Source organism: Euprymna scolopes, chromosome 9 (assembly GCF_053919585.1).
Source record: "Euprymna scolopes isolate OS-2025 chromosome 9, ASM5391958v1, whole genome shotgun sequence".
Lineage (NCBI taxonomy): Eukaryota > Metazoa > Mollusca > Cephalopoda > Sepiida > Sepiolidae > Euprymna > Euprymna scolopes.
In genome coordinates, this window is record NC_136490.1 from 50,354,913 (window position 1) to 50,380,093 (window position 25,181).

At 34.9% G+C, this 25,181-nt stretch overlaps 1 protein-coding gene across 1 annotated transcript in view; it reads right to left on the bottom strand.

Moving 5' to 3' along the window:
* The window catches only part of LOC145284538 (thrombospondin type-1 domain-containing protein 7A-like), a 1,985,627-nt gene that overhangs the window by 81,934 nt on the left and 1,878,512 nt on the right, over nucleotides 1–25,181 (bottom strand). Inside the window, exons 24-27 of the mRNA XM_080133436.1 lie at nucleotides 15,123–15,237; nucleotides 14,138–14,283; nucleotides 6,349–6,462; nucleotides 3,490–3,589 (exon numbers count right to left, since the gene is read on the bottom strand). Coding sequence (XP_079989562.1) covers nucleotides 3,490–3,589; nucleotides 6,349–6,462; nucleotides 14,138–14,283; nucleotides 15,123–15,237 — 475 coding nt within the window. The remainder of the gene's footprint in view (nucleotides 1–3,489; nucleotides 3,590–6,348; nucleotides 6,463–14,137; nucleotides 14,284–15,122; nucleotides 15,238–25,181) is intronic.

Sequence of the window (25,181 nt, forward strand, 5' to 3'; positions counted from 1 at the left end):
TATATATAATTTCCTCTTAAAATATGAAGTAATTTATATATATACATATATATATATATATATATTAGACATTATCTTCATTTAATTACATTACTTAAATATGAAAATTTATGCACAAAACTTTACTTCAACAGTGCTCAATATATAGGTAGAGCTAGGTAGTAACTTATGAAAATGTATATGCCAATTAATCTACACAGAATATTCCGCGTTTTATTATTGTGAGAATTCGTCAGGCTTATGCATAAGTGTTACACCGGCCTTTTTAACACAAGGGAAATTACACCGGTTCTCACTATATATATAGTGCAAGTAGTACCTACACCGATGGAAGAAGCGACAGTACTACCACTGACTAACTGCGTGCAAACCAGTTATGCCCGTTTCCTACCTTTGTGCATGTGATGTAAAATACACTTGTTCCTCAACTTGATTTTTTGTTTTTTACTATTGTGCCACGATACATCAATAAGCCTGACGAATTCTCACCAGAAACGCGGAATATTCAGTGTAACTTAATTGGCATATATATTTTCATAATTTACTGTATATATATATATATATATATATATATATATATATATATATATATATATATATATATATAAATTCGTTTTCTTTTGTGTGTATTGATATTCATAATAAACACCCTCTTTTCTATTTATTTAAAAAGAAAATACAATTTTCTTATATATGGGTTGTAGAATTGCATTCACTAGCAAAAGATGTAGCTAATTTGCATATTTTTTAAGCATTCATTTTAATTTATTCCCTATTAGTTAACTAAAGATGATCATCCCACAAGAAAACCGAAAAAAAAAACTATTACGTGTAATTATATTCATGCAGATATTCTACATGATTTATACTTGCATAATATTTGCATAAAAAGTTTACAGTAAATACAAATTGTTTCCATGTATATTTATGTATACGTATATATTTTTGTTTAATCTATAAAAGTGAACGTGCCTTTGAAAATTGGCAGTTATTGCGTAGGAAAATATAGACACAGTTTATAGACTCGAAATTTGATATACAGGGTACTGAGATTTGGGAAAATATTTGTAATCCGTATTCGGCCAGAAATCTGGCTGTTAAGGGGTCAAAGTTCAACGATTTAACCTTCGAAAACTGGCGGAGGAGTTTGGTACAGTTCTTAGTCTAAACACTTGAAATTTTATATATAGGTTACTTTGACAGGGATCTAACTTAATAACTTGGAGACAAAACAATAAATGTTATGGCGTCATAATAGGGGTCGAAGTTTAAAAAATTGACCGCTTTTTTTAATGCTCAACATAGACATTCAAACACCCGGGCAACGCCGGGGTGAAATGCTAGTACATATATATATATATATATATTACAGAGAGAGAGAGAGAGAGGGAAAACATCGACAATCAAAGAGTATACTGGTGTATATAGATTTAATTATCAGTTCAATAAGAAATATACATCAATAGGAGTAGTGATTATAAAAGCTCTTTAGACCTAGGTCTAGAGTTTTTATCAATTCAATGAGGGAGACGAATCGATGAAAGTAAGAATTATGATTATACACATATATACTGGTGCATATAGATTTATTGTCGATATTTCTTTCTCTTGTGTCTCAAGTTCACTACGCATGTTGAACTTTTTATTATCTCGTTAAGTCACCATTTAAAAGAATTTTCAATAGATCCTGTCTATCTATATATATGAAATTGATAGATAGATAGAAAGATAATAAATGAATGACAAAAGTTTATATTCCAAAGTGCATGATGTTGTCCATCTTAAAATTTATTCCTTTAATTCAGTTGACATTTACAGTTATTGTCAGTATCTGGTTCGTAGCACAAAACCAATCACATAATTATTATATCAATCAATGAATATATTTTGCCCTTCAGAAGAAATAGCAACAATCAACCCAACAAAAGGTGACCAATTTTCTAAATGCAAAATGGCGCAGAGTAAATATATTATAAGGTATATTACAAGCTTTTCTTTCGATTTTCGGATTTTAATCAAAACGCAGTTTATTTCCTTTTGATGGGTTGATTGTTACTATTTGTTTCCCCCTTCTCTCTCTCTCTCTCTCTCTCTCTATATATATATATATATATAATTATTATATATATATATATATATATATATATATATATATTATATATATTTTGTGGACAGAAAGTTGTTAGTTGAGACAGATCATTGGTACTGACGAATATTGGCTGAAGAGAGCTTGATAAGGATACCTTAAACGGGCCTTATTATCGGGCTTGAAACCGACGGTACCAATGATCTGTCTCAACTAACAACTTTCTGTACACAATATATATATATATATATATACACACACACACGGATCGGGCTATTTTTAAGTGGTCCACCCTATCTAATCTTTCTATTAACGACCAACTGACACCGAAAGACAACAAGCAATTATTTTTCCAACAAGATGGCGTTACATGCCATACGTCTCACAGATCACTGATACGAGTTCATGACATGTTTACGGAAGAGAGAAGAATAAGCAAAGGGTTATACCAACAATGTTCCCCAGACTTGTCACTATGTGATTTTTATCTTTAACGGAATATTAAAACAAAAAGTTTATGCAAATAATCCTTACAGTCTAGACCAACTAAAGGAGAACATTACCAACGCTATCAGGAGAATCACCACAGATCTACAGGCAGTATTTACAAACGTTGTTAAACATGCCCGGAAATGCATAGATGGGAACGGGGAGCACTTCCAGCATCTTCTATCACACAACAGGTAATTTAAACAATAAAGAATTTCATCCTCTATAATATATATATATATATATATATATATATATATATATATATATATATATGTGTGTGTGTGAGACTAGCATCACATCAGCAAGAATCGAAGTCAAAACACAACTCTCCATCTTCATTCTTTAGACTCTGGGCCATACCCGTACGCATGTGTGTGTGTGTGTATATATATATATATATATATATATATATATATATATTTATATATTTATATATATATATATATATTGTGTGTGTGGCGGAATATTCTGTGTAGCTTAATTGCAATATATATTTTATAACTTACTACCTAGCTCTACCTATGTATTGAGCACTGTTGAAGTAAATACTGAAAATGTACTCATAAAATTATATATAGTTATCAAGTTCATTAAATCACATAAATTAATATATATATAATATATATATATTTTTTCGTATATTAAGTAAGATCTTTGACTTACTTGTTGTTTCATCAAATACTTTTGTATACTAAATCCGATCCCGCATTTTGCTAATTCATAGTCTCTGATGAGAAGGAAAGTATTTCTTCGAAACTCTGCGGATTAAGGACTATCCACTTATCAAGTGTTTCCTTTTCAAGTTAATAAAAACATATTTAACATGTTTTAACTCTTATTCAAAGTGTTTTTTAACTGTAGTATCATAAATTTTACATACAAAAGTTAGAAAGCTGAAATTGTATGCTTACCAGCCTTTTCCGGGCAATTTGCGGCATAGCATTCACTCCATTGACTCCAGATGGTCAAGACGCATTCACCTGGGCAACCGACGTAGCATGTCTTCTTTGTCTATAATGAATATATATAATAATTTAATTCATTTATATACACATAGACATCTTTCGTAAAGAAAATAAAATATAAATTATAAATTAAATGCAGGGTCTCATTTTCAACATTTAATAATCTTTATTTTCTTGTTTTTAAGAATAAAAATTATAAGAAAATAAAATATTTATTTTTTTTTGTTTTCTTTCTACTGCGCAAGGAAACTATAATTACTTTTCAGCAACAAAGCAAAATATAAATAATACATAAAGAAAGAAAACAAAGAATTTTGTTACATTATCTCAATATGAATAAAATTAGCAGGATCAGTGTTCCGGTGTTGGGCCGTGAATATATAAAATTCTTATTTTAATCAGAAGAAAGTAAACAGTATTTTCTTTTATATTTTATAGTGAATTATTAAAAAGAAAAAAGATGTAACTTTTTTATCATTTAAGGAAAAGAGAACACATGCTTAATATAATTCCCGCTTTCATTCATTAATAGAATTTGGAAACGGCTTCATATGTGCGTATTTCTCGAACCAATGTAACTTTGATAATATGTTATTAAATTATGCTGTTGAATAAACGAAATAATAATTATAGAGGTACCAGATATAAGGATGTTTGCAATGTGGTAGAGTCCGAAGCGGTTATGGAAGAAAAGAAAAAAATCAATTTTATTATCTTTCTTAATTTTTTAATTGCCTATGTGTCACTTGTTTTATTGTATATTTTATTTCAGTTAATACAATTATCTATACAACAGTATCAGAAAAATTTTAAATCTTATTTATAAAATAAATATGAAACCAATCAACCGAGATCCATTTCAGTTTCTACCTCATCAAATAAGCTAATTTATGTTTTTGTTGCTAATATCTGTAAAGAAATAATTACTTAGTGACAATTTATTTTCAAATCCTTCTAAAATCCATGTAAATTGTAAAATAGAACATAATTTCTGGCCCTAATCATAGCAAATCTGCATATATCAAAAGCTATTTGCATTTTATTTCTTTAATTGAATAAATTTACTTGTACATTTATAATGATTCGTTATTTGTATTTTTTTAATGATTGCAGTAATGACCAAATGATACCGTAATAATTAAAAATTATTGTGCAAGTAAAAGTCAAAGAATTTAATGAACCAAAAAGCGCATATTTCAAATCAAAATAAAATAAGTAGGGGTTTTTTCATTTTATATATTTCTGAAGAAGCTCGAAGGAGAAACGGTTGAAATGTAGTGATAACAACTAAGACGAAGGAAGACAGGTGAAATGAATATCACTAGTTTTTATTATTTACAATTTTCAGACTTTTTACTCCAGTTCTTCAAATCTTTATATGATTAATAACCGTTTGTATGGACGAGAGTTAGTTCCCTTTGAGGAGAAATTAATTCTGAGGATATAGAGATTCTTCTTAGACCTAGAATCCTTTGGCAACAAAATGCACGCTTGCAAGTTGTTTGGTAAATAAGAGATTTTATAACACCATTTGCGTCCACACTTCATTCTGGGTTGTTGCCGAGGGGTTTCTCAGGCAAGAATTGACTGTATGCATGTAATGTAATAAACAGACGCCATGGGGAAAATGTAAATATCTGCAATGTCTTTAGCAGGTAAATATCAATGAGATTTCATGGAAACTCCCATAATGACCTTTGATCAAGAAATAAGACCCGAATTCTTTCTCAGTTGTTGCCCAGATATTTCACAGATTGGACGTGTCTTCAGGCACGTCACTTTCTTAACTTCTTATCTTTATAGGGACAATATAAGTTAAGAATGCATATTTAGTTGTATGCTTAAACTATAACTGAGATATGTATATATAAATTGTGTAGTTTGTCATATACATCATTTATTAATAAATTGTCTATTTGTTAACCACAGGCTTTTTGCCGTCTAGTAGTTTTTATACATCGCCAATGAAATACATGATCAGTCTTTACAACATTCTGTGTGATTAGAGAATTTATTTAAGTTCTATACTAACGCGTTGCTAATCTTGATAGGATTATTTGATATTTCATACTATTTTTCACCTAAGAAGTTTGAACGAAAGATCTGTGAAATTGTAGCTACAAGAAATAAGAGGAATGTGCAGGTTATTGTTTATAATAACATTAATATTCTCTTGTCTCGGCTTTTATGCTGACAATGATCTAGTTAGTCTACTTGCATATTATTTATCTTCTTGTAAACAAAAAAGAAATAAAATATTTTTCAAAAAAATTAAACTTTTTTAATTTACAATAAAAATTACGAATAATTTTATCTTGAGAATCAAGCATTTTTCAAACAGTAACTTAGCATTTAGTGAATAATTATTTTAGTAAATACATTAAAAAATTCGAAAATGAATAACCTAGTTTATATTATTTTTTCTAAATTTCAAATTTTCTTTTATTTGTATGCATATTCCTCTTTTATTGAGCTATTTAGTTCTCTGGGTTTCTTTTAGGGCTATGTTGTTTTGTTTTACTGGTAACTATTTTTAATATCTTTGGAATTTGATGATGGAATAAAAAAAAAAACTATTCTTCATTCTGCTTGAAATATATAGATACCAGTTTTCAGTCCTCTGAGTCTACTTCAATCAAATAATCTGTTAATCTTAGGATATAAAAGACTGTCTGCCTAAGAGGTCCATTGCATGATGTAGACATAAATTCTACAATATCTTAAATGGTTAAATTTCCCAGCGTGCGGTGTTGTTCCATACCATGCTTTTTCTAAGGTGAAAAAATAATGAAAAATGTTTCCTACCTGAATAGTAACTATACTTCGGTTAGACTTGCAGAAAGATTCATCAACTTGTGTTCGACCTTCTCCAAAACATGTTATGTTCCTTGTTTGTACTCCATGTCCACAAACACCTTTCTTGTAAAAAAAAGCAAATGGAAAGAACATTATAGATATACTAGCCTGGGAGCCCGGCGTTGCCCGGGTGTTTGGATGTGTATATTGAGCACAAAAAAAATGTAGTAAGAAGGCAGGCTCGAACCCGTGCCGCAGATGAGGGAATAGAACGAGAAAAAAACGTGACATCTTTGCTGTTACGATCACCGCCAAACTGGAAGTGACGTAGGCTTAAATTAAGGCTAGACTATCGAAAAGAGGGGATGACTTTCGAAAATATCGGCGAAAAAACCGAACCCGCCCTATAGAAAAGTGCCCAATTAAAGGTGGAGAAATTAATGATTTTACCCAATTTTTTTTATTTGTCGTCTGAAGGGCCGAGCTTCAAAACGATACTAATCTTGTGAAAATCCGCCGCCTCTGTCGAAATTTTTAGGCAGACATGAAACCACACATACATACATTTATATACTGATAGTTCAAATTTTCGAACCAAACCGATTAAAAAGCTTGCCCTATATCTAAATACCCGTTATGTCAAATTTCAAATATTTAGACCAGAAATTGTCTGAGTAATTTGGTAGAGACCGCATGTGTTTCATGTCTTTAGACCCAAAATGGGCGGAGGAGATTGGTAGAGTTATCAAAAGTCAAATCGTTGAACTTTGGATTTCGGCCATAAATTTGGCGATTAAGGTCAGTCACACTGATTTTCCCAAATCTCAGTACCCTGTATGTCAATTTTGAGGCGACACACTCGAAATTTGATAGAGTAATTGCGTATGGAAATGTACACACACAGACACACACTTTCACTTTTATAGATATATAGATAGATTCCATATAATACGTGCATGTCCCGTGCACCCAGATCGCTTAAATAATCACATATGCAAATTTATTTTTATGATAAAAGAGAGGGTGGTAACGTTAATAAATGATAACTGGTAATGATAAAGAGAAAGTTATTGTTTTTCTACTAAGTAAATGGTGCATCTATATATTAGTACTGTACTGTTTCCAGATTATAAATTATTCAATCCTATTTATTAAAAATTTATATAGTATATAGATACGATAATTTAATGTTCGTAGTATGTTATCACCTTCTACCGCTTTTTTAATAAAACAACAACTAAAAAGTGAAAATAATAGGCTGCAAATAATTAAATCAAATAAATAAGAGATAGATTAGTTTGAAAGTGATTTTTTAGAGTCGTCCAACATATGTCAGTATGGAAAAAAGGTTGCACTTTAAACCAAATATGATAATCAATATACAGTATTTTAGACAAATGCCATGTATATGGGATAGTCAAGTAGAAACACTGGTTCTAGTTAGATCACCAACCATATATATCTATATATACTACTTAAACCATTACTCTCCTCCTTCCCTGGACACGTCAGCAGGTCCGATGAAGTACTCCGCCGTCTAAATACCCTCCAACCACAACAACTAAAACGAAGTAAATACGCCTTCAACCTCAATGTAGTTGCCTTATACACCACAGTACCTGACTCCTCCTGCAACTTACACTGCTTCGGCCTCACTCTCTCAGACATCCACAAACTCCTACTTATAATAGTAGACAACACATACTTCACCTACCAACGCCAAACATACAGACAAATTACAGGACTGCCCATGGGTTCCAGCCTCTCAGGAATACTGGCCATCTCATACATGGACAGACTCGAACGCCGACCCCTCAACACGTGCAACTCGGTCATATTCCTCTCGAGATATGTCGATGATGTCCTGATCCTCACATCATCACGCACCGATGCTGAAAACATCTACACTATTTTCTTCGATTCTGACCCACACATAGGGATCCGTCATCGCTGGTCTGTAGGAGTGATAGAATTCACCATCGAAGACTTCAATCTAAAAATATCAGACGAAGGGGCCGTCATTACTAAATTCTACTGAAAACCAGCTACATGAAGTATTTTTATACACTACAAGTCTGCCCTCCCTATTAAGGCCATCATCGGATATGCTAGGAATGAGATAACCCGCATCCAAAGCAAATGCAGCAAGCCAAAAGACAAGACAGAATGCACAAAATGGTTCCACCAGGTCCTAGAGACAAGTGGATACCCCAGCACTGTCATTAAACACCTTTGGAACACGAGAAAACGTGTAAGAGGCTTCCCCACCAATACTTGCTTCCTTAAAATGCCCCATCTCAGCGACAAGATCACAACGGCTATCCGCAGGGCTATCAGAAGAGAGGGTCTCAATATGCAACTGGCCCACTCTGGGCCATCCCTTAGACACAGCGAGGACCCACAACCATGCACATTAACAAATTGCCCCATATACCCCACAACAATCTGCCACCATGCACACGTAGTATACAGACTAGAATGCTCTGCCTGTGGACAATTCTATGTGGGCAGGACCACGAGACCTCGACACATAAGAGTCAAGGAACACACACAAACACAAGCATCATCATTCCACAAACACCTCAACACCTGCAGAAACACTAATACATCTATTAAAGTCGATATTGTAACCACAGAATGCAATATTGGGAATCTTCGCATAAAAGAATCATTACTAATATCCAAATTACTGCCAGAACTCAACAACAGACTGGAGCTCAGAACTTCATTCATAATATAACTTTACATACGGCTCCCACCTAAGGCTTACCATTACAACCATAACCCATTAGAACAAATACACCACTGCACACAGCTCGCAGCCGACAGGACATTACTACAAGCCCCTCCCATATAAATTATTAAAAAAATAAAAAGTAAAAAGATAAAATAAATAAAATAGAATAAAACAAAATAAACAATAATATATTAAAAGAAATTTAATAAATAAAACAGCAGTATATATTTATAAAAAAAAAAATTTAAATTAAAATATAGCTAACTGAAGTAACACAAACCAATTAAATAAATAAATAAAAAATCTACCACTTATAATCTCATAGAAATAAATAAATTAACAACTCCCAAGGAATGTCATCCCAATTCCTCCCCCTACATATCTTCCTACTCCTGGCAATACTAACCTAAACACCCAGCTGGCGACCTGGAGTGCATCACCCCACACCTCACCTCCCCTCCTCTCTCACATCCCACCCCTACTCTATCCTTCAATAGTTGACCGGACACAGCCCACTAGCGACTTACATGACCCAGATAAACATAGATACCACACACATCAGCAAAAAAAATAAATAAATAATAGTAATAATGATAAAGATAACAAAATAGAGAACATACAAAATTAAAAAAAGCTCGCACTACAGCAACAAGTTATAACCCCCCCCAAAGACAAATAAATAGAAATAAATAAAATTATAAACATGTTAATTACCTAATCATACCATACATAAATCCCTTACTCACATTTGCTCCGAGGCCCCACATAGCTACCCAACTTCCGCTCCATCATCTAGCATGCTTTGAATCGACCTGTTACGCCAACCATTTCAAAAGGGAATTTTTCCGAAATTAATAATGGAATATGTCGCAGACATAACAAGTAAGACATTTTACCAATACAACTGAATAAATATATGTATATATAAAATATATGTATGTACATATTGATTTGTAAATCGCCACTTGTTCTCGTCTTCTCTTACCAACAACAACTATAATTCATTCCTCGCATTGTGACAGCCTTCTAAATCTCTACTACATACCTATCCCACACAATGCTTCAAGCAAACTACATATCAATCCTATATATATATATATATATATATATATATATATATACCAGCTTAAATTCATTAGTTATCACTCTTGAGCAGCTTTAACGCGATTATTAATAGTGCCCATTATATTAATTAAAATATATTTTTATCTTCTTTTAAACAAATTTACATGGTCACGACACTGGACATAGTGATGTTTCAGACAAATAGTCGGTTAAAACTAAAAGTCTCTGTCAGACGTCTTAATAAATAGTTGCTTTCTACAGAAGAAACCTGTTCTCTCTCTCTCTATATATATATATATATATATATATATTTAATATATATATATATATATATATATATATATATATATATATATATTTAATATATATATATATATATATATATTTAATATATATATATATATATATATATTTAATATATATATATATATATATATATTTAATATATATATATATATATATTTATTTAATATATATAATATATATATATATATATATATATATATATATGGGACTATATACATTAAGCTGAATGTGTGTCTTGTCACGAATAGGCTCCAATATGGTTGACTATTTTAAAAAACTGATTACATATAATGATAGAAGATGTATCGAGACACAGGAATGGGTATGTTTGGCCTGGCAGAACAGTGTTTCATTAAAATTGTGGGGTCTGCCTTTGCGCCTGGTCCACAAAGTATGGAAATAAAAAATTTAAAAATTAAAAAAAAAAAAACGTTTACAAGTGTTTTTGATATAGATGTACCTAAAACATACCATCCCTATTTAAGTAAAGAATACTTTGATAAGTATAATAAAATAAGGGGGTCTGCGTTCGCGCCTGAATGGAAATAGGCACAAACTTTGATAATTATATGAAAAGTCTTTATTAAAGTATACTTACGCAGATAGATGTTTCAGTTTGAAAAAATATGGTATGATAAAATTATGGGGTGTTCGTTCGCGCCTGACCTCCATAGAATGGAAATATGTCACAGTTTAACAAGGTTTTTTAATATAGATCCACAGAATATTGTGATAAGTGTTTCAATGTGAACAGGTATGGTATAATATATAATGGGGTTTATCTATTTTATTTTTACTTTCATCATATTTTGCTTTGGTTTTGATACCCCCAAATTCGAAGCTATCTCTTTACAACCCTTCCTTTTCATAACCTATCATACTTTCATAAATCAGAGTCCATTTTCTGTAGACTGTTTTTGAACACAGTCAACGACGGGTACTTTTGCTAGTATATATATACATGAAGTCAATTTTTTTAGAGCAATCCAACACATACCAGTATGAAAAAATGGATTTTAAACCAAATATGATAATGACTACACAACTTTTTTAGTTAAAAAAAAGGCAGCTTTTCTTTTGGAAGTACTCTAATATAACAAAGCATGCTCTGGGCGCCTATGCACAATCATCGTTCATTGCTTGCAAAAGTGTATTGAGAATGGTGGTGACTATGTAGAAAAATAAATTCCTGGGCACAAACGGCTGCTCGTTTTAATCATACCACCCTGTCTTCGTAGTTCTCCAACTTTTTGAGTTAAAAAAAGGAGGCTTTACATTTAGAACGACTCTTGCAGTAATTTCGGTGCAGAATGTATCTTTTGCTTAGTGCAGAAAAGAGTTATTTTGTGGATCATCATATTCATTTTAACGTTTGCTTTACTTGTTGGCATGTATTGGACGGCTTTAAGAAATTGACTTTTGAGAAAGATGAATATATAAAGTCTATACAGGTTAGGAAGTCAATTCTCACCAGCTCCTCCAATATTTTCCTTGGCATTCCTTTGAACTGAATCTAGTCAAAGCATTAAAGTCTACATTTCGGCAGACATCAATAAACTGATCAGATCTAATCTTCCTCTGAGATAATCAGATCCGTCTGTCTTTAAGACTTATCTTAAACATTTAGCACATCATTCTTCTCATATCAGATCATTTCATGCAACACATATCCCCAACTCTTACTGGTCATACATCATCATCCTGCCTATACATGCTTTTATAAATTCAAACGCTATTTTAAAAAAAAATTATTGCTTTACAAAATAAATAAATAAATAAATAAACTGCTTTCAAACAAATTACCAATGCTGAAATTGCTTCCGAGAAAACAATAAAAAAAAGTAGATATAATTGACTTTTTTTTCGTATTCTTGATTGCAAATAGCTGAGAGGAGCTATGCATTCTGAATAGATTAGAAGAACCAGACCAAATCTGACATTTCTTTTATTCTTTTCTTCGTAATCGCTCTGCCAAAGGCCACCAAAGCAAGAAGCAGAAATATTAGATATTTATAAAATATGCAGTGTCAGCAGAAGAAGTTGCTTCTGGATATTTCGCAATTATGCAGTCTTTGATGTTATCGCAGTACAACCAGGATGGAGTCAGATAAATGTCATGAAATGAAGAAACAAAGAAGCAAAATTTCATTCTCTTGGAAAAAATAATGTTGTCTTTTATTATTGAAACTAATTTTCTTCGATTTATTTTTAAAAACTTCAAATGAGTCATTGCTTACAAAGGCAAAAAGCCACTCGACCATAAGGATGAATAAGATTACCATTTAGATCAAGAACTATACAGGGTGTCCACAAAGTCTGGCTACATTATGTAGCCAGAATTTGTGGGCACCGTGTAGATTATGCCGCCAGACTTTGTGGACACCCTGTATTCTGAATGAATTAGAAGATTAAATGACCGAATTTGATTACTTATAAAAAAAACAGCTCAATAACTTTTTGTTGATATTAGACTTGGAGGTGACCCTGTTGTAGTGTTTGAAAAAAGAACACTATTCGTGAGATTATTATTTGATTTTAGGCACAGAGAGGAAAAATAGAAAGCTCTTTTCAGTGTTGGCAGTTCAGTGCGTTCCTGCTCTCATCACAACTTAGTATCCTCAATCATAATATGGCTTATAATGTAGCCAGACTTTGTGGACACCCTGTATAGTTCTTGATCTAAATGGTAATCTTATTCATCCTTATGGTCGAGTGACAGACATGGAGATCATAGCTTGTCCCGATATTAATGGCATTCATTTCTAGACCCAGGAATAGCTGAAGCATGCTGGAACGTATTACATACTTGCTTACCATTGTAACCTACCATCACGGGTGTATAAACATTATATACCTGCACATCTTCGGGCATAACCCAAATTTCATCAATGCTAATTAATTCAGGTGTTGATCAAGAACCACGCAGACAATGGTTTGTTCTGTTATAAATAAAACTCTTGAAAACCAAAGACAAAAAAAAGCAAGACTATAAAAAGCGAGAGAGAGAGAGAGATTAAGAAGGAATGTTTTGGAGGGAGAGATACAATTTATATATTTAAGCAGGCTGACTTTAAACCACCTAAATCTTCACAAGCTCTGCTGGCTTGTAAAGATACCTTGTGTCATAGGTTGATGTCCAAGGGATAAGTGGAAGCCACATGAATTCTTAATTTCGCTTATAGGCTCCTTCCCCTTCTTTTATGGCACCTTCTACCCTGGGGCTTCCATTTACTATCAAACAAACGTAGCTGCCCCTTGAGTTAGTTGAACTGTGGAACTTATTTAGAACTGGCTTAGTTCTGTCTTGGTGAATTCCATTATAAGAACGGTACATTAATTACATTTTAAACTTTCCTATTTAATTTGCCCTCGTGGGGAGGCAGTAAGACACAACGCCGATTTTTAATGTTGTGAAAATCCAGCTCCCCCCCCCAAAAAAAAATTGTTTCAATTCAGTGTGCCAAAGTAAAAATTGCTTCAATTCAGTGTGCCAAAGTAAAAATTGCTTCACTCCAAAAAGACTTTTGCACTAATCTAGGACAGGTTAGACTACATGTAGAATCAGTACATATACTGGATTTTGTGCCTACCCAAAAGGCCAAATAACATTCTGTTGTCTCACAAATTAGTCAACGTTGATTTTTATGTATTTAAATATTGTTTTTTTAGACTTCTTTAGCTTGTTCTTACCTCACTAAAGCAGTCGGTCCATTCGGTGACGTCCCATCGGAAACATCCGCGTAAGACGCAGGGTTTTCTTTGGATTAATTGCCTAGCACATGGACGACCAAATGCCACAGGTTCTCGTAGAATATATCGTTGACGTTGCGATGTACCTGAAATACAAATCATTAACAAGACTGAAAAATTATTTTATTTTTTTAAATTAACAATAGAATTATAAGTTAAGATTTGGCCTATAACAGCTTAACATTTAATAAACAAAAGGAATGTTTTCAAGACATGTTACAAAAACTCAGCCAAACTTTTTTTTTATATATTTCCACTATATAATTAAGAAGTGTGTGTGTGCACATATATATATACACACACACACACATGGCATAATCACGTTGGCTCACTGGTTTCTATTAGATCACTGAAGTTAAGCAACAATGAGCCTGGGCAGTACTATAATGGGTGACCATTTTGGAATTAAAAGCGCTGTATGTTCTCTAATCTCAGCGTTGTTTCCAGTCGTCTAGCACTTTCTTTGCCAGTGGACTCAAGCAGTGCCGATACAGGAGAGGTATAGTTAAAGATTGTGCAAATCTTGCCTCACACAGCTACCCGAGACTAAAAAGAGGCACTTCATTGTATATATATATATATATATATGATTTCCATAATCAAACAACGTTGCAGCTCACACAAGCAGTCCAAGATTCAAGTCCAAGATTCAAGTTACGCCATCATTTGGCTTATCAGTTGAACATAGCCACTCAGAATTTTAAACACGAGTCACTTGCATGCGAGGTCAGTACTCTGCCAACTGACAATATATATGAGTAGTAGTCGAGGTTAAGAATGTATTTGGAGGATAACACTCCAGGGAATAGACTTTTAAATATGAAAAGCTAAACAGAGATCTCAGTCATTCAGCAAAAAGCCTGGACATGTCTTTATAAATAAATAAATAACTTCGGAAACACCATAAATATAGATTAAAACGCACCTAATCCACATGCTTTGCTGCACGGTCCCCATGAAGACCAAGATGATAGTAGACAATCAATATTCTGAGGAATCTCACAGAATTCCTGCAGATTGAATGTTGGTTTCCCTGCCACCTGAAATAAAGAATAAACAGTAGGAGATACGTTTGAAGATTTCGAACCAAAATGACATAAATCCAATCTCTAAAAAAATATATATATATATATTCGAAGTTCTTTTTTTTTTTTCAATTAGTGAGTGAAATTTTTCTGGGATGAAAAAATGCAACGGTTTTGGTTGCAATAAATTAACAATTTTGGGAAATTTGGCTTTTAGTAAATCATACAATATTGGAAATGTTTTTTTTTATGATTTACTTATTTACAATTATGGATCATTTTTTTTTCTGTTCCATCATTTGTTACAGGCAAAGTAAGTTGAAAAGTTCAAGAAGTGACACAATTAGTTCAATGTCATATATATAATTATAAAACTCAAATCAGCTTACTTGGGCGTTTAAACGATCCATCCGGTTTCTGATTTCTCAAAATATTCGTCTGCTTACCCATTTCATTGCCGCCTTTTCTTAAGTCAAATTTCCAAGCATACACAAGGTCAACAATATTTTTTAGTTTTAACTTAATTTAACGTGTTTTCCTTACAAATAAATATAATTTAACCTGCTGAGTTAAAAAAAAACCCTGATTTAAATATAAATATATGGTTATAAATATGATTATATTTATATATTGTATATCCTGCTTTTAGTAGCGCTCCTGTGGATTCTGACGACTTATTGTTTTTTCAGACGTTATGTAAAAATATTTTCTCTTCAACAAGGGTAGGTAAAAACTTGGTTCTATTAGTGCTTTTAGTAGGGCCTCCTTAATTTTAATGAGTGCTTGCAGTAGTGCTCTAGAGGATTCCTGATTTTTATTTTTTTCACTCATCACTTAAAGAAATGTTTTCTTAAGAAAATAAAAGACTATAATCTCCAAATCATTTTTCATTTTGAAAATTTTTCATCTTAGCACTTGTCTATCCGTTGACCCTTAAAAGTGTATTTAAAAAAATAGTGCGGATCGTTAAATGCAAAACCACATTTTAAAAAGTCGTAAATAAATAAAACTAATGACGTGGATGCGGGGCAGACCTAACTAATCTCAAAGTGAAAATCGCAAAAGAAAAACAAAATAATATTTAAGGAGAGGCGGGGATGAAGGAGCCAACGTCAAGTCGGAGCTGTAAATCGGTTCTGAAAATGCGGAATCGATTTACGTTGTGTGAAATTGAACCCACTTCCAAATCTTAAATATTGATTTGTTTCCATTTTTTTTATATATAATTTGGTAAGTTACTGTCCAATAATCTACAGAAATAATTAAGAAAAGGGAAAATTGTAAGAGGAATGCCAATTGTTCAGTTGCACCTAAAATATTTCCTTTACCCAAGTTGTGCGTGATTAAAACTAGAACTTAGATTGCGAATAAATAATTTTTGGACACGCAATCATTTATTTGTATTTTCCATTGCAAGTTAAAATTGTATTCAAACAAAAAACAAAAACAAATGTTTTTCTCATGTAAAAAAAAATACTTGACCTATTTACATATTTTTAAAAAATATTCATTGTTTTTACGACCTTTTTAGGAAGTCAACTCCGCTGGGTAAGAAGTCAGCATTTAATTCTTTTATTTTTTAGCTAATACGTTTCAACGGCCTTTAGAGATAATCTAAGAGAAGGATTTTTGTTAATAATTAAAATTTAACATTTTAACATGAGGGGATCACTTTCCTATATAAATTCAACGTAAAATGAGATCCCATTTTTGGGGACATAACGAGACATGACTCAACCCCATCCTTTTTTGCTTCCACAAAACTTGAAAAATTGCTAATGATTACATAAGTTTCTAAAATTTTAAAAATACGTAGAAACATTTCAAAACGTGTTTGTGCAGAGGGGGCTTTTCTTTTTTTAAGTAATATTTAACGGTGAGAACTTTTCAAAGCAAATCTTAATCAGTTAATTATGTCCTGATATTTTTAAGGGTGTTAATGCACACACACACACACACACACACAAACAAAAAACAAAAAAAAACAAAAAAAACAAGGTGAGCCTGTATAATGCACACTCCCTTCTCGTATTTCTTTTTCTTTTCTCCATTTTCATTTTTTTTTCAACAGATTATACCCTTCTTATATAAAGGATTTACTTTTTATCTAAGGATGTTAAGACCTTTATTACCCAATGTATTCCGCATTGTTTTTGCTGGTCGCCATGTTTGTTTTTGTGCATACATTCATTTCATTTTTTTGCACGTATGCGCAACATTGTGTTTTGTTTTTGTGCTCTCATGCATTCAATTTTTGCGCATTTATATATTAATTCTGTATACTTAGTATTCCATAGCCAGCTAGAACATATACCGATCTAACGGTTCACGGGTAGTCTAGTATATATATATATATTATATATATAGATATATCATATATATATATATAATTATATATATATATATTATATATATATAATATATATATATATTATATATATTATATATATATATTTATATATATATATATATATATATATATATATATACTAATGCATGGAAAGATTCGACTTTACACTGACATAATAACTAATTATTTCTAAGAGACATTTGTAAAAAAAAAATGTACTGCAGTTTTGATATACTGAAAGAACTCTTTGGTAAGAAAAATAAATATTCAGACCTGGAAATGTAGCTATATTTTATATATATATGTTTATATATATATATATATATATATATATATATATATATATATATATATATATATATATATATATATATATAAAGTAGTAGCGTTTGTGTATGTTTGTCCAAAGCTCATGTCTGAATTTGAAAGAATAAAATTTAATATGAGCTGTAGTCTATTAGTAAATGTTATTTATAAACTTGCTCAGTGAAATTTAATCAGAAATCTGATACATTTACAGTCTCCTTTGATTCTGAAATAGTGCTCGTTGCAGTACGACTTGAAGATGTTAACCAAAAGTTAACAAAACTACAAGCAGTTGCTATTGTACCATTGTTGCACACTCAGCACAGAAACAATGCTGCCCTCATTTCCTGGTTTTACTGTCACAACGTGTTACCTAAAATATACGTGCATTGTCTATATTAGTTTTTTTTCTTCCAAAATTAGACCGAACTTTTTTACCACCCCGTATAAGTATATAGTATTATTTCATGCAGCCACCTAAAATTTTATAAGGACATATATTTTATGCATCGATTTTCAGTATTTACTTAAGTAAGGCTCAATACATTAGTAGAGCTAGAAAGTAAGTTAAGAAAATATATATGGCAATTAAGCTACAGAGACCGTTCCACGTTTACTCTTTGTGGGGTATCCTCATGCTCATGCCATTGGACTAACTAGTTTGCATGTGTAGCTGTCTTGGGTAGAGTATATTGGAAAGTGAAATAACAAACTGTCACTAGCATATAAAGCAACGCTTTTTTGTGTAAAAAAATGGAACTTTGGCGTTTGGACAATGTTTGATCATTATCATTTCACATACTCAGCAGACATAGCATAACCATTAATAGTGTCAACTGCTTCCTAGGTGGTAGTTTAAATCCTGCCTTGAGGTAATTGCTAGTCTATCGGTACTGGAGAGCTGTGATACAGCGAAACATCTTGTCTGTAGATTATATATATATATATATATATATATAATTGCTTTACTATCATTAGTTGTATGCCTATGTTAGTAAATACTGTTGCAAGATATGTCCTCTCATTTTGTCCATACATGTACTCATCAGGGATACAATGCAAACAAATAGTCATACACTTTGGCTGTTCTGACCCGCTGCAGTTTCAACGCCATTAAAGGCCATCTTGATTTTGAAATGTGGAAATACTTGCCCTCCTTTCTATCATCAACCCATCTTGTCACGAATCAAAGATCCACTGCTGACAATAAAATTCTTCCTTTAATAATAGTGTCACGGCAAGTGACATCTCGGATCAGTGACCTTACCACAGCTGCCAGGAATATCGTAAAGCTGTCCAGCCTTTTGCCATAACTGCAGTTCGGTTTCAATGGTTCAAGAATGCAAAGCATTTCAACAAGAACAGGGAGGTGACGACGGCTCAGTGGTTAGTGACAGGGACTGACAACCTGGGTTTTCCAAGTTCGAATCAAGTTCGTTCCACAAAAACACTCCAACTTAGGGGTGTTGGCAGTCGTCAGCTGATTCCTCCCATAAAGGGAAAGAATTCTAACTTGAAAGATATCGGGGAAACGAATGGCGAGAATCATCTTCTTTATATGAAATGAATGATGTTGCTCCTCCTCATCCACCACCACCAATAATAATAATAATAATAATAATAATGTCATTAATGCTATATAGAATGCAGCAATATTATAGGTTTAATTGTTCTAACAATAGGTTGCTTTTCATGATATTATTTTAATTCGTATTTTGCTTAAAACAAACGATATGTAAAAAACATTAGATTTCATTGTTTTGTTTTACGTTTTTCTAGAATTTACTCAAATTTCATATTTTTACAGTACAGGTTCTGCTTTTATTTATTTATTTATTTTTTGCTGAAGGATTTGTAGAAACAAAGAATAAAAGTACAGTCCGAATATAAAAATTATTGCTAATGAGAACGAATAATATATATTCTAAACATCTAAGAATTGTAAGATCATCATCGTGCGTCAAACGGCTTTCAGAAATTGACAAAGATAGGTTTGTTTGAAAGTCCAACACATTGTTTATCTCTCTTTCAATAAAATCTATTATTATTATTACCTCTCATGTTTTGCGTGGACACGCCCTGTACATGGAACCTGCTACCTTAACTGTTATACGTCTACTAGCGCATACGCTCCCATTCAGTCTTTTAATGTGGCTATATCATCAAGGTTTCAGTTCTACACACATCACCCTATACTGTCTAGATTTAATCTTCTTCTGAGATCATCAGATCTAATCCTCTTTTTAGCACTTACATTTTATATCCATGGTGAATTTTCTCATATTGCATGGCGAGAAATGATATATTACGTCAGCATTAGGTCCAATTCCGTATCTTATCACCTAAATTTATTCCATCTACTCATAACTCTTGCAATCATACTAAAGCTTGCTTCTCCCTGCGCTTCAATGGTATAATCGAAGTAAAGAAAAAAAAAACTTGACAACTTGTACGTTTTCCACATCTGAGTTTTTATTCTCTACATTAATTTATGTGCAAGAAGTGCAGTTATCATTTCTGAATAGATGATCTACATGCGTTGCTATATTTTACATTTATTTACCATCAAACGACCTTTTTCTTATTCATTTATTTATTTCGGACTATTATCCTCATCTTTAAGTTGTTATTTCACGACGTTTTGGCCAACTATTCCTCTGGCCTACTTCAAAATAATGAAATGCGATAAATCTACTGGTATGCAAATAAATCTACCAGGTATGGCAAATAAAATTTAAATTCCCAAATTATAATTTATGATTTGAAACGGTTAAATTTCTAATATAGAATTTTTATTGTAACATGATGTTGTTCTTCTATTTTATGTATTTCAAGGTGCTGTAATTATTGGTCCAATAAAGAACATTGACTAAAGAGTTGAAGCTCATCTATGATTACAGCACCTTGCTATCGGGCCGCTTGACTTCTTCCTCATCACAAGTCTCAAGCCAACAATGCCTGGCATTCCATGCCGCACTCTGACTGCTAGACCACCTTGTCAGACAACATCCCACCAAATGTCCTGCTCAGCTTAATTGCTCTCCATGCCCATAGCCCATCCGCTTGACCAGACCACACATCCAGCTCCCGACGCCAGTGCACATAAAGCGGAAAGGGTGAAACAGCCAATCGTCAAAGCAGGTGACACCAGCAAGGAATGGTCCTACTTTGAGCTGTGCCGGACAGAGTACAAGGCTGCGACTCGGCTAACTGGCACAGACATTGCACACCAACTCTTCGAATGCTGTGAAGACAGGCCGCCAAAAGTCTGTGTGAGATCCTTTCAAAGACTAACAACCAAGAATGAAGAGTCAGGAACAATAAAAGCCTTGCAATTCGCCAAGAGAACATCATGGCTGCTCGTCTCCAACTTCAACACACTCGCTAGGAGCGTGATCAGCTTGTGAGGATGTATGCCGCCCGCCTCCGCAGACAGGCCAGCATCTGTAACTTCAAGAAGACATGCACATGTGCCCTGGAGGTCGATTTCAGTGACATCATGATCCGGGACACCCTCATTCATGGACTGGAAGATGAGGACATCCGACTAGATGTCCTCAGCCAGGTAAAACAGCACATCAGCCTAGAGGACATCCTATAATTTGTTGAGGCCAAAGAGAGCAGCAAGCGCTCCGCAAGCCACTTATCCAAGACTCTTACCTCAGTCACAGCTGCTGCAGTGAGCACATACAAGCGTTGCAACAAACCGAAAAAGGCTTGTGACACCACCAAAGGTACCAAGCTTTGTGATTACTGTTGTTACATGATAAGGGCTGTCCCCTGTTCATGTAAGTATAAAAATAGAGAGATTAGTTAAAATGGAAATAAGAGAAAGCAGAAATCGAACCCTGGACATAAGTTTTAAAGAACAATAGGTTTAAATGGAATGTCCAGTAAATTGTTAATTCGGATGAAATAAATAATAAATAAACTATTCAATTGTTAAAAGAATGTGGATAATAAAATATGAGTTAAATAAATTAGATAGGTAGGTTAAATTCCTTTGTGGAAACAAACAAGGAAAATAGGTTATTGGGAAATCAATGTCGAAAACGTGCAAAGTCGCGCATGTTGAGACACGTGAATTTTGCTCACGTGGCCGGGATGCATGGAGTTCTCAATATAGCAGGTGCGAGTTAGTTGGTGGGGAGACAGTCAGAGAGACAGTCAGGAGAGACAGTCAGGGGAGACAGACAGGCGGACGTCTGATGCGAGACGTCACTTCAGAAACTAAGATGTGAAACTTTGAGTTCTTAATGAGGAAATCCCGACCGGTCGTATTAAATAAATTCACCATGTGTTTTGGATAAAGCTCATCTTTGTGTTTGTGATTTCTACAAAAAGGTAAATTGTATTGTTATAATATGTCTATGTTATAAAATGTCATTACAACAACATCTCTCTCTCTAAGATACAACATCATATGTAATAAGACAAGAACTCTCACTAAGACTCATATCATTACTAATAAGAACTCTCACAAGAAAAAGCATCACTTATAATAGTCTCTCTCTAAGACTCTTTAATGAAACAACAATATAACACTGTGGCACCACAGGCCATGGGCAAACCAGACAGATGTGCATGTAGAAATGCCCGGCATATAATCACACATGCACCAAATGTGGAATACTCCACCACTTTGAAGGTGCATACCAACAGGCACGTCAAAAGTCACCCTCTGCTTGAACAACGCCGACCCCGGATGATGCCACTGCCATCTTTAACACCTTGTACACAATTGCCAACGTCCCTTCTGCGGCAGTCGATCCCAGAAAGCTCAACCACCATTTATACAATGAGTTTTGCAATGCATGGGAGCGGCGGCCTTCTGATCCTCAGCCTTGCATTGACGTGACAGTTAGCACCACCCCGTCTGATGCACACGCCCTCGGACTCCCGACACTGGAAACCATCCCTTCGCGCACCAGCCCTTTCAAAGCCTTGGCTGATACCGGCTGCCAGTTCTGCTTGGCCGACACAATGCTTCTCTTGAAACTAGGGCTGGAAAAGAGACATCTGCATCCAGTCCACATGAAGATGACTACTGCAAATACTCGTGCGATTGACATCACAGACGCCACGGTTCTAAGAATCTCTGGGACATCCCCGTCTGGAAAAGCCATGGAAATGAGACATATCATCTACTCCTCTGATTCAACGGATAAACTGTTCTTGTCGAAGGAAGCATGCGTCACCCTCGGGATGATACCAATCAGCTTCCCCACGATTGGTGGAACATCCGAAACCAACAATTCGAATGTCATCACAGACGCAACACAGACGTGTAATTGTCCCCATCGCCTGACATTGTGGGTGGGTATGGGAGCAGAGGAAAACCCTGAGAAGCTGAAAACATGGCTCCTAGAGTATTACAAGTCCAGCACCTTCAATGTTTGCGATCACCAACCACTACCAAAAATGGCTGGTCCTCCTATGCGCCACATAGTCAACCCCAATGCTCAGCCTGTCGCCTGCCACACACCCGTACCTGTGCACTGGCAAAACGAGGTGAAAGCTAGTCGGGACCAGGACGTTCGTCTCGGCACAGTGGGCAGATCAACATTTTGTGGCACCAGGTGACCAAAGAAGTCCGGCAAACCTCAATGGACAGTTGACCTACAACCTCTTAACCGTCACGCCACCAGAGAGACCCACAATATGCAGTCACTCTTCCACCAAGTCAGGATCATACCTCCGCACACTCGCAAAATGGTATCCGATCCGATGCTTGGAATAGCTATCATAGCATTGCTCTCCACGAGGATGATCGCCACCTTACTACGTTCCTTACGCCTTGGGGTCATTACCGCTACTGCGGTGAACCACAGGGCTACATGATGTTTGGGGATGGCTACAGTCGTCGCTTTCATGAAATCGTATCTCACATCACACGGAAAACCAAATGCGTGGATGACACCCTCATGTGATCAGACTCGATTGAAGATGCATTTTTCCAAGTGGTACAATGGCTCCACACTTGTGGCAACAATGGCATAATCCTGAACCCGAGCAAATTTGTTTTTGCCAAGACCCACGTGACATTCGCTGGCTTTCAGATCACCCCAACCACATTACGCCCATGTTCCCGGTACCTAGAGGCGATCCAGGACTTCCCTGCTCCTCGCAACATCACAGATGTCCGCAGCTGGTTCGGGCTCATCAATCAGGTGTCCTGAGTCTTCACCTCAGCTGAGCGCATGAAGCCATTCCACACACTGCTGAAACCTGGCAACCAGTTCCAATGGACAAAATCACTGAATCAACTTTTTGAGGAGTCCAAAGTCATCATAATCAGTGAAATTCAAAAGGGGGTAGAAATATTCGACAAGACAAAGCCAACCTGCCTCGCGACTGATTGGAGCAGGGATGGTATGGGGTGTTGGCTTTTCCAGAAGCACTGTGATTGCTCATCCCCCAGGCCGTTTTGCTGCAGAACGAGCTGGAAAATCACACTGGTTGGTAGTCGCTTCACGTCGGGGGCAGAATCCGGCTATGCCTCAGTAGAGGGAGAGGCACTTTCCGTAGTCGACGCTCTAGACAAATGTTGACACTTCTTGCTAGGATGTTCCAACCTGATCATCGCAGTGGACCAGAAGCCCCTCCTGAAGATATTCACCGACCACTCTCTCAATAACATCCCAAACCCAAGATTGCGCCACTATCGATTCAAGATGGTGCACATCACAGGTGCTCGCGATGCCACAGGGTGTCTAGATAGGCCGTCACCTGTCAGCAAGGCAACCCAACTCACGCTCCCTGTTGACGTGGATGACACAGCCTCAGTAACGTCTTAGCAGTGTCGAGTCGACTGCTCGCTACCATACCTGCCACACAACATCCTGGCCACAATCCACACCCAAACCGAAGACACTTTGGACTCCAGCATTTGCTCCCAGGCAGCTATCCCCAATGTCAAAGTGATCAAATCGAACACGTGGGATGATGTTCATGTCGCCACATCACCCGATGCATTCATGATCAGGTTAACAGAAGCCATCCACCAGGGCTTCCCCGATCACCCAACAGATCTCCCTGATGACATCCGACCCTACCATCAATTCCAAGAATACCTCTCCGAGTTTGATGGACTGAATCATAATCCCGCCAACTCTCCATGACCAGGTGCTCCAGACGCTGCACTCTTCTCACCAGGGTGTAACCACCGTGTGCTCACGTGTTGAGTCCTCATTCTTCTGACCAGGAATGACCCCCACTGCTATCACCGAACTGTGCTCTTGCTGCTCTCCATGCAATCGGTTGTCTCCGTCGAACCCAAGCCTCCTCCGGCTCTACCCAAATA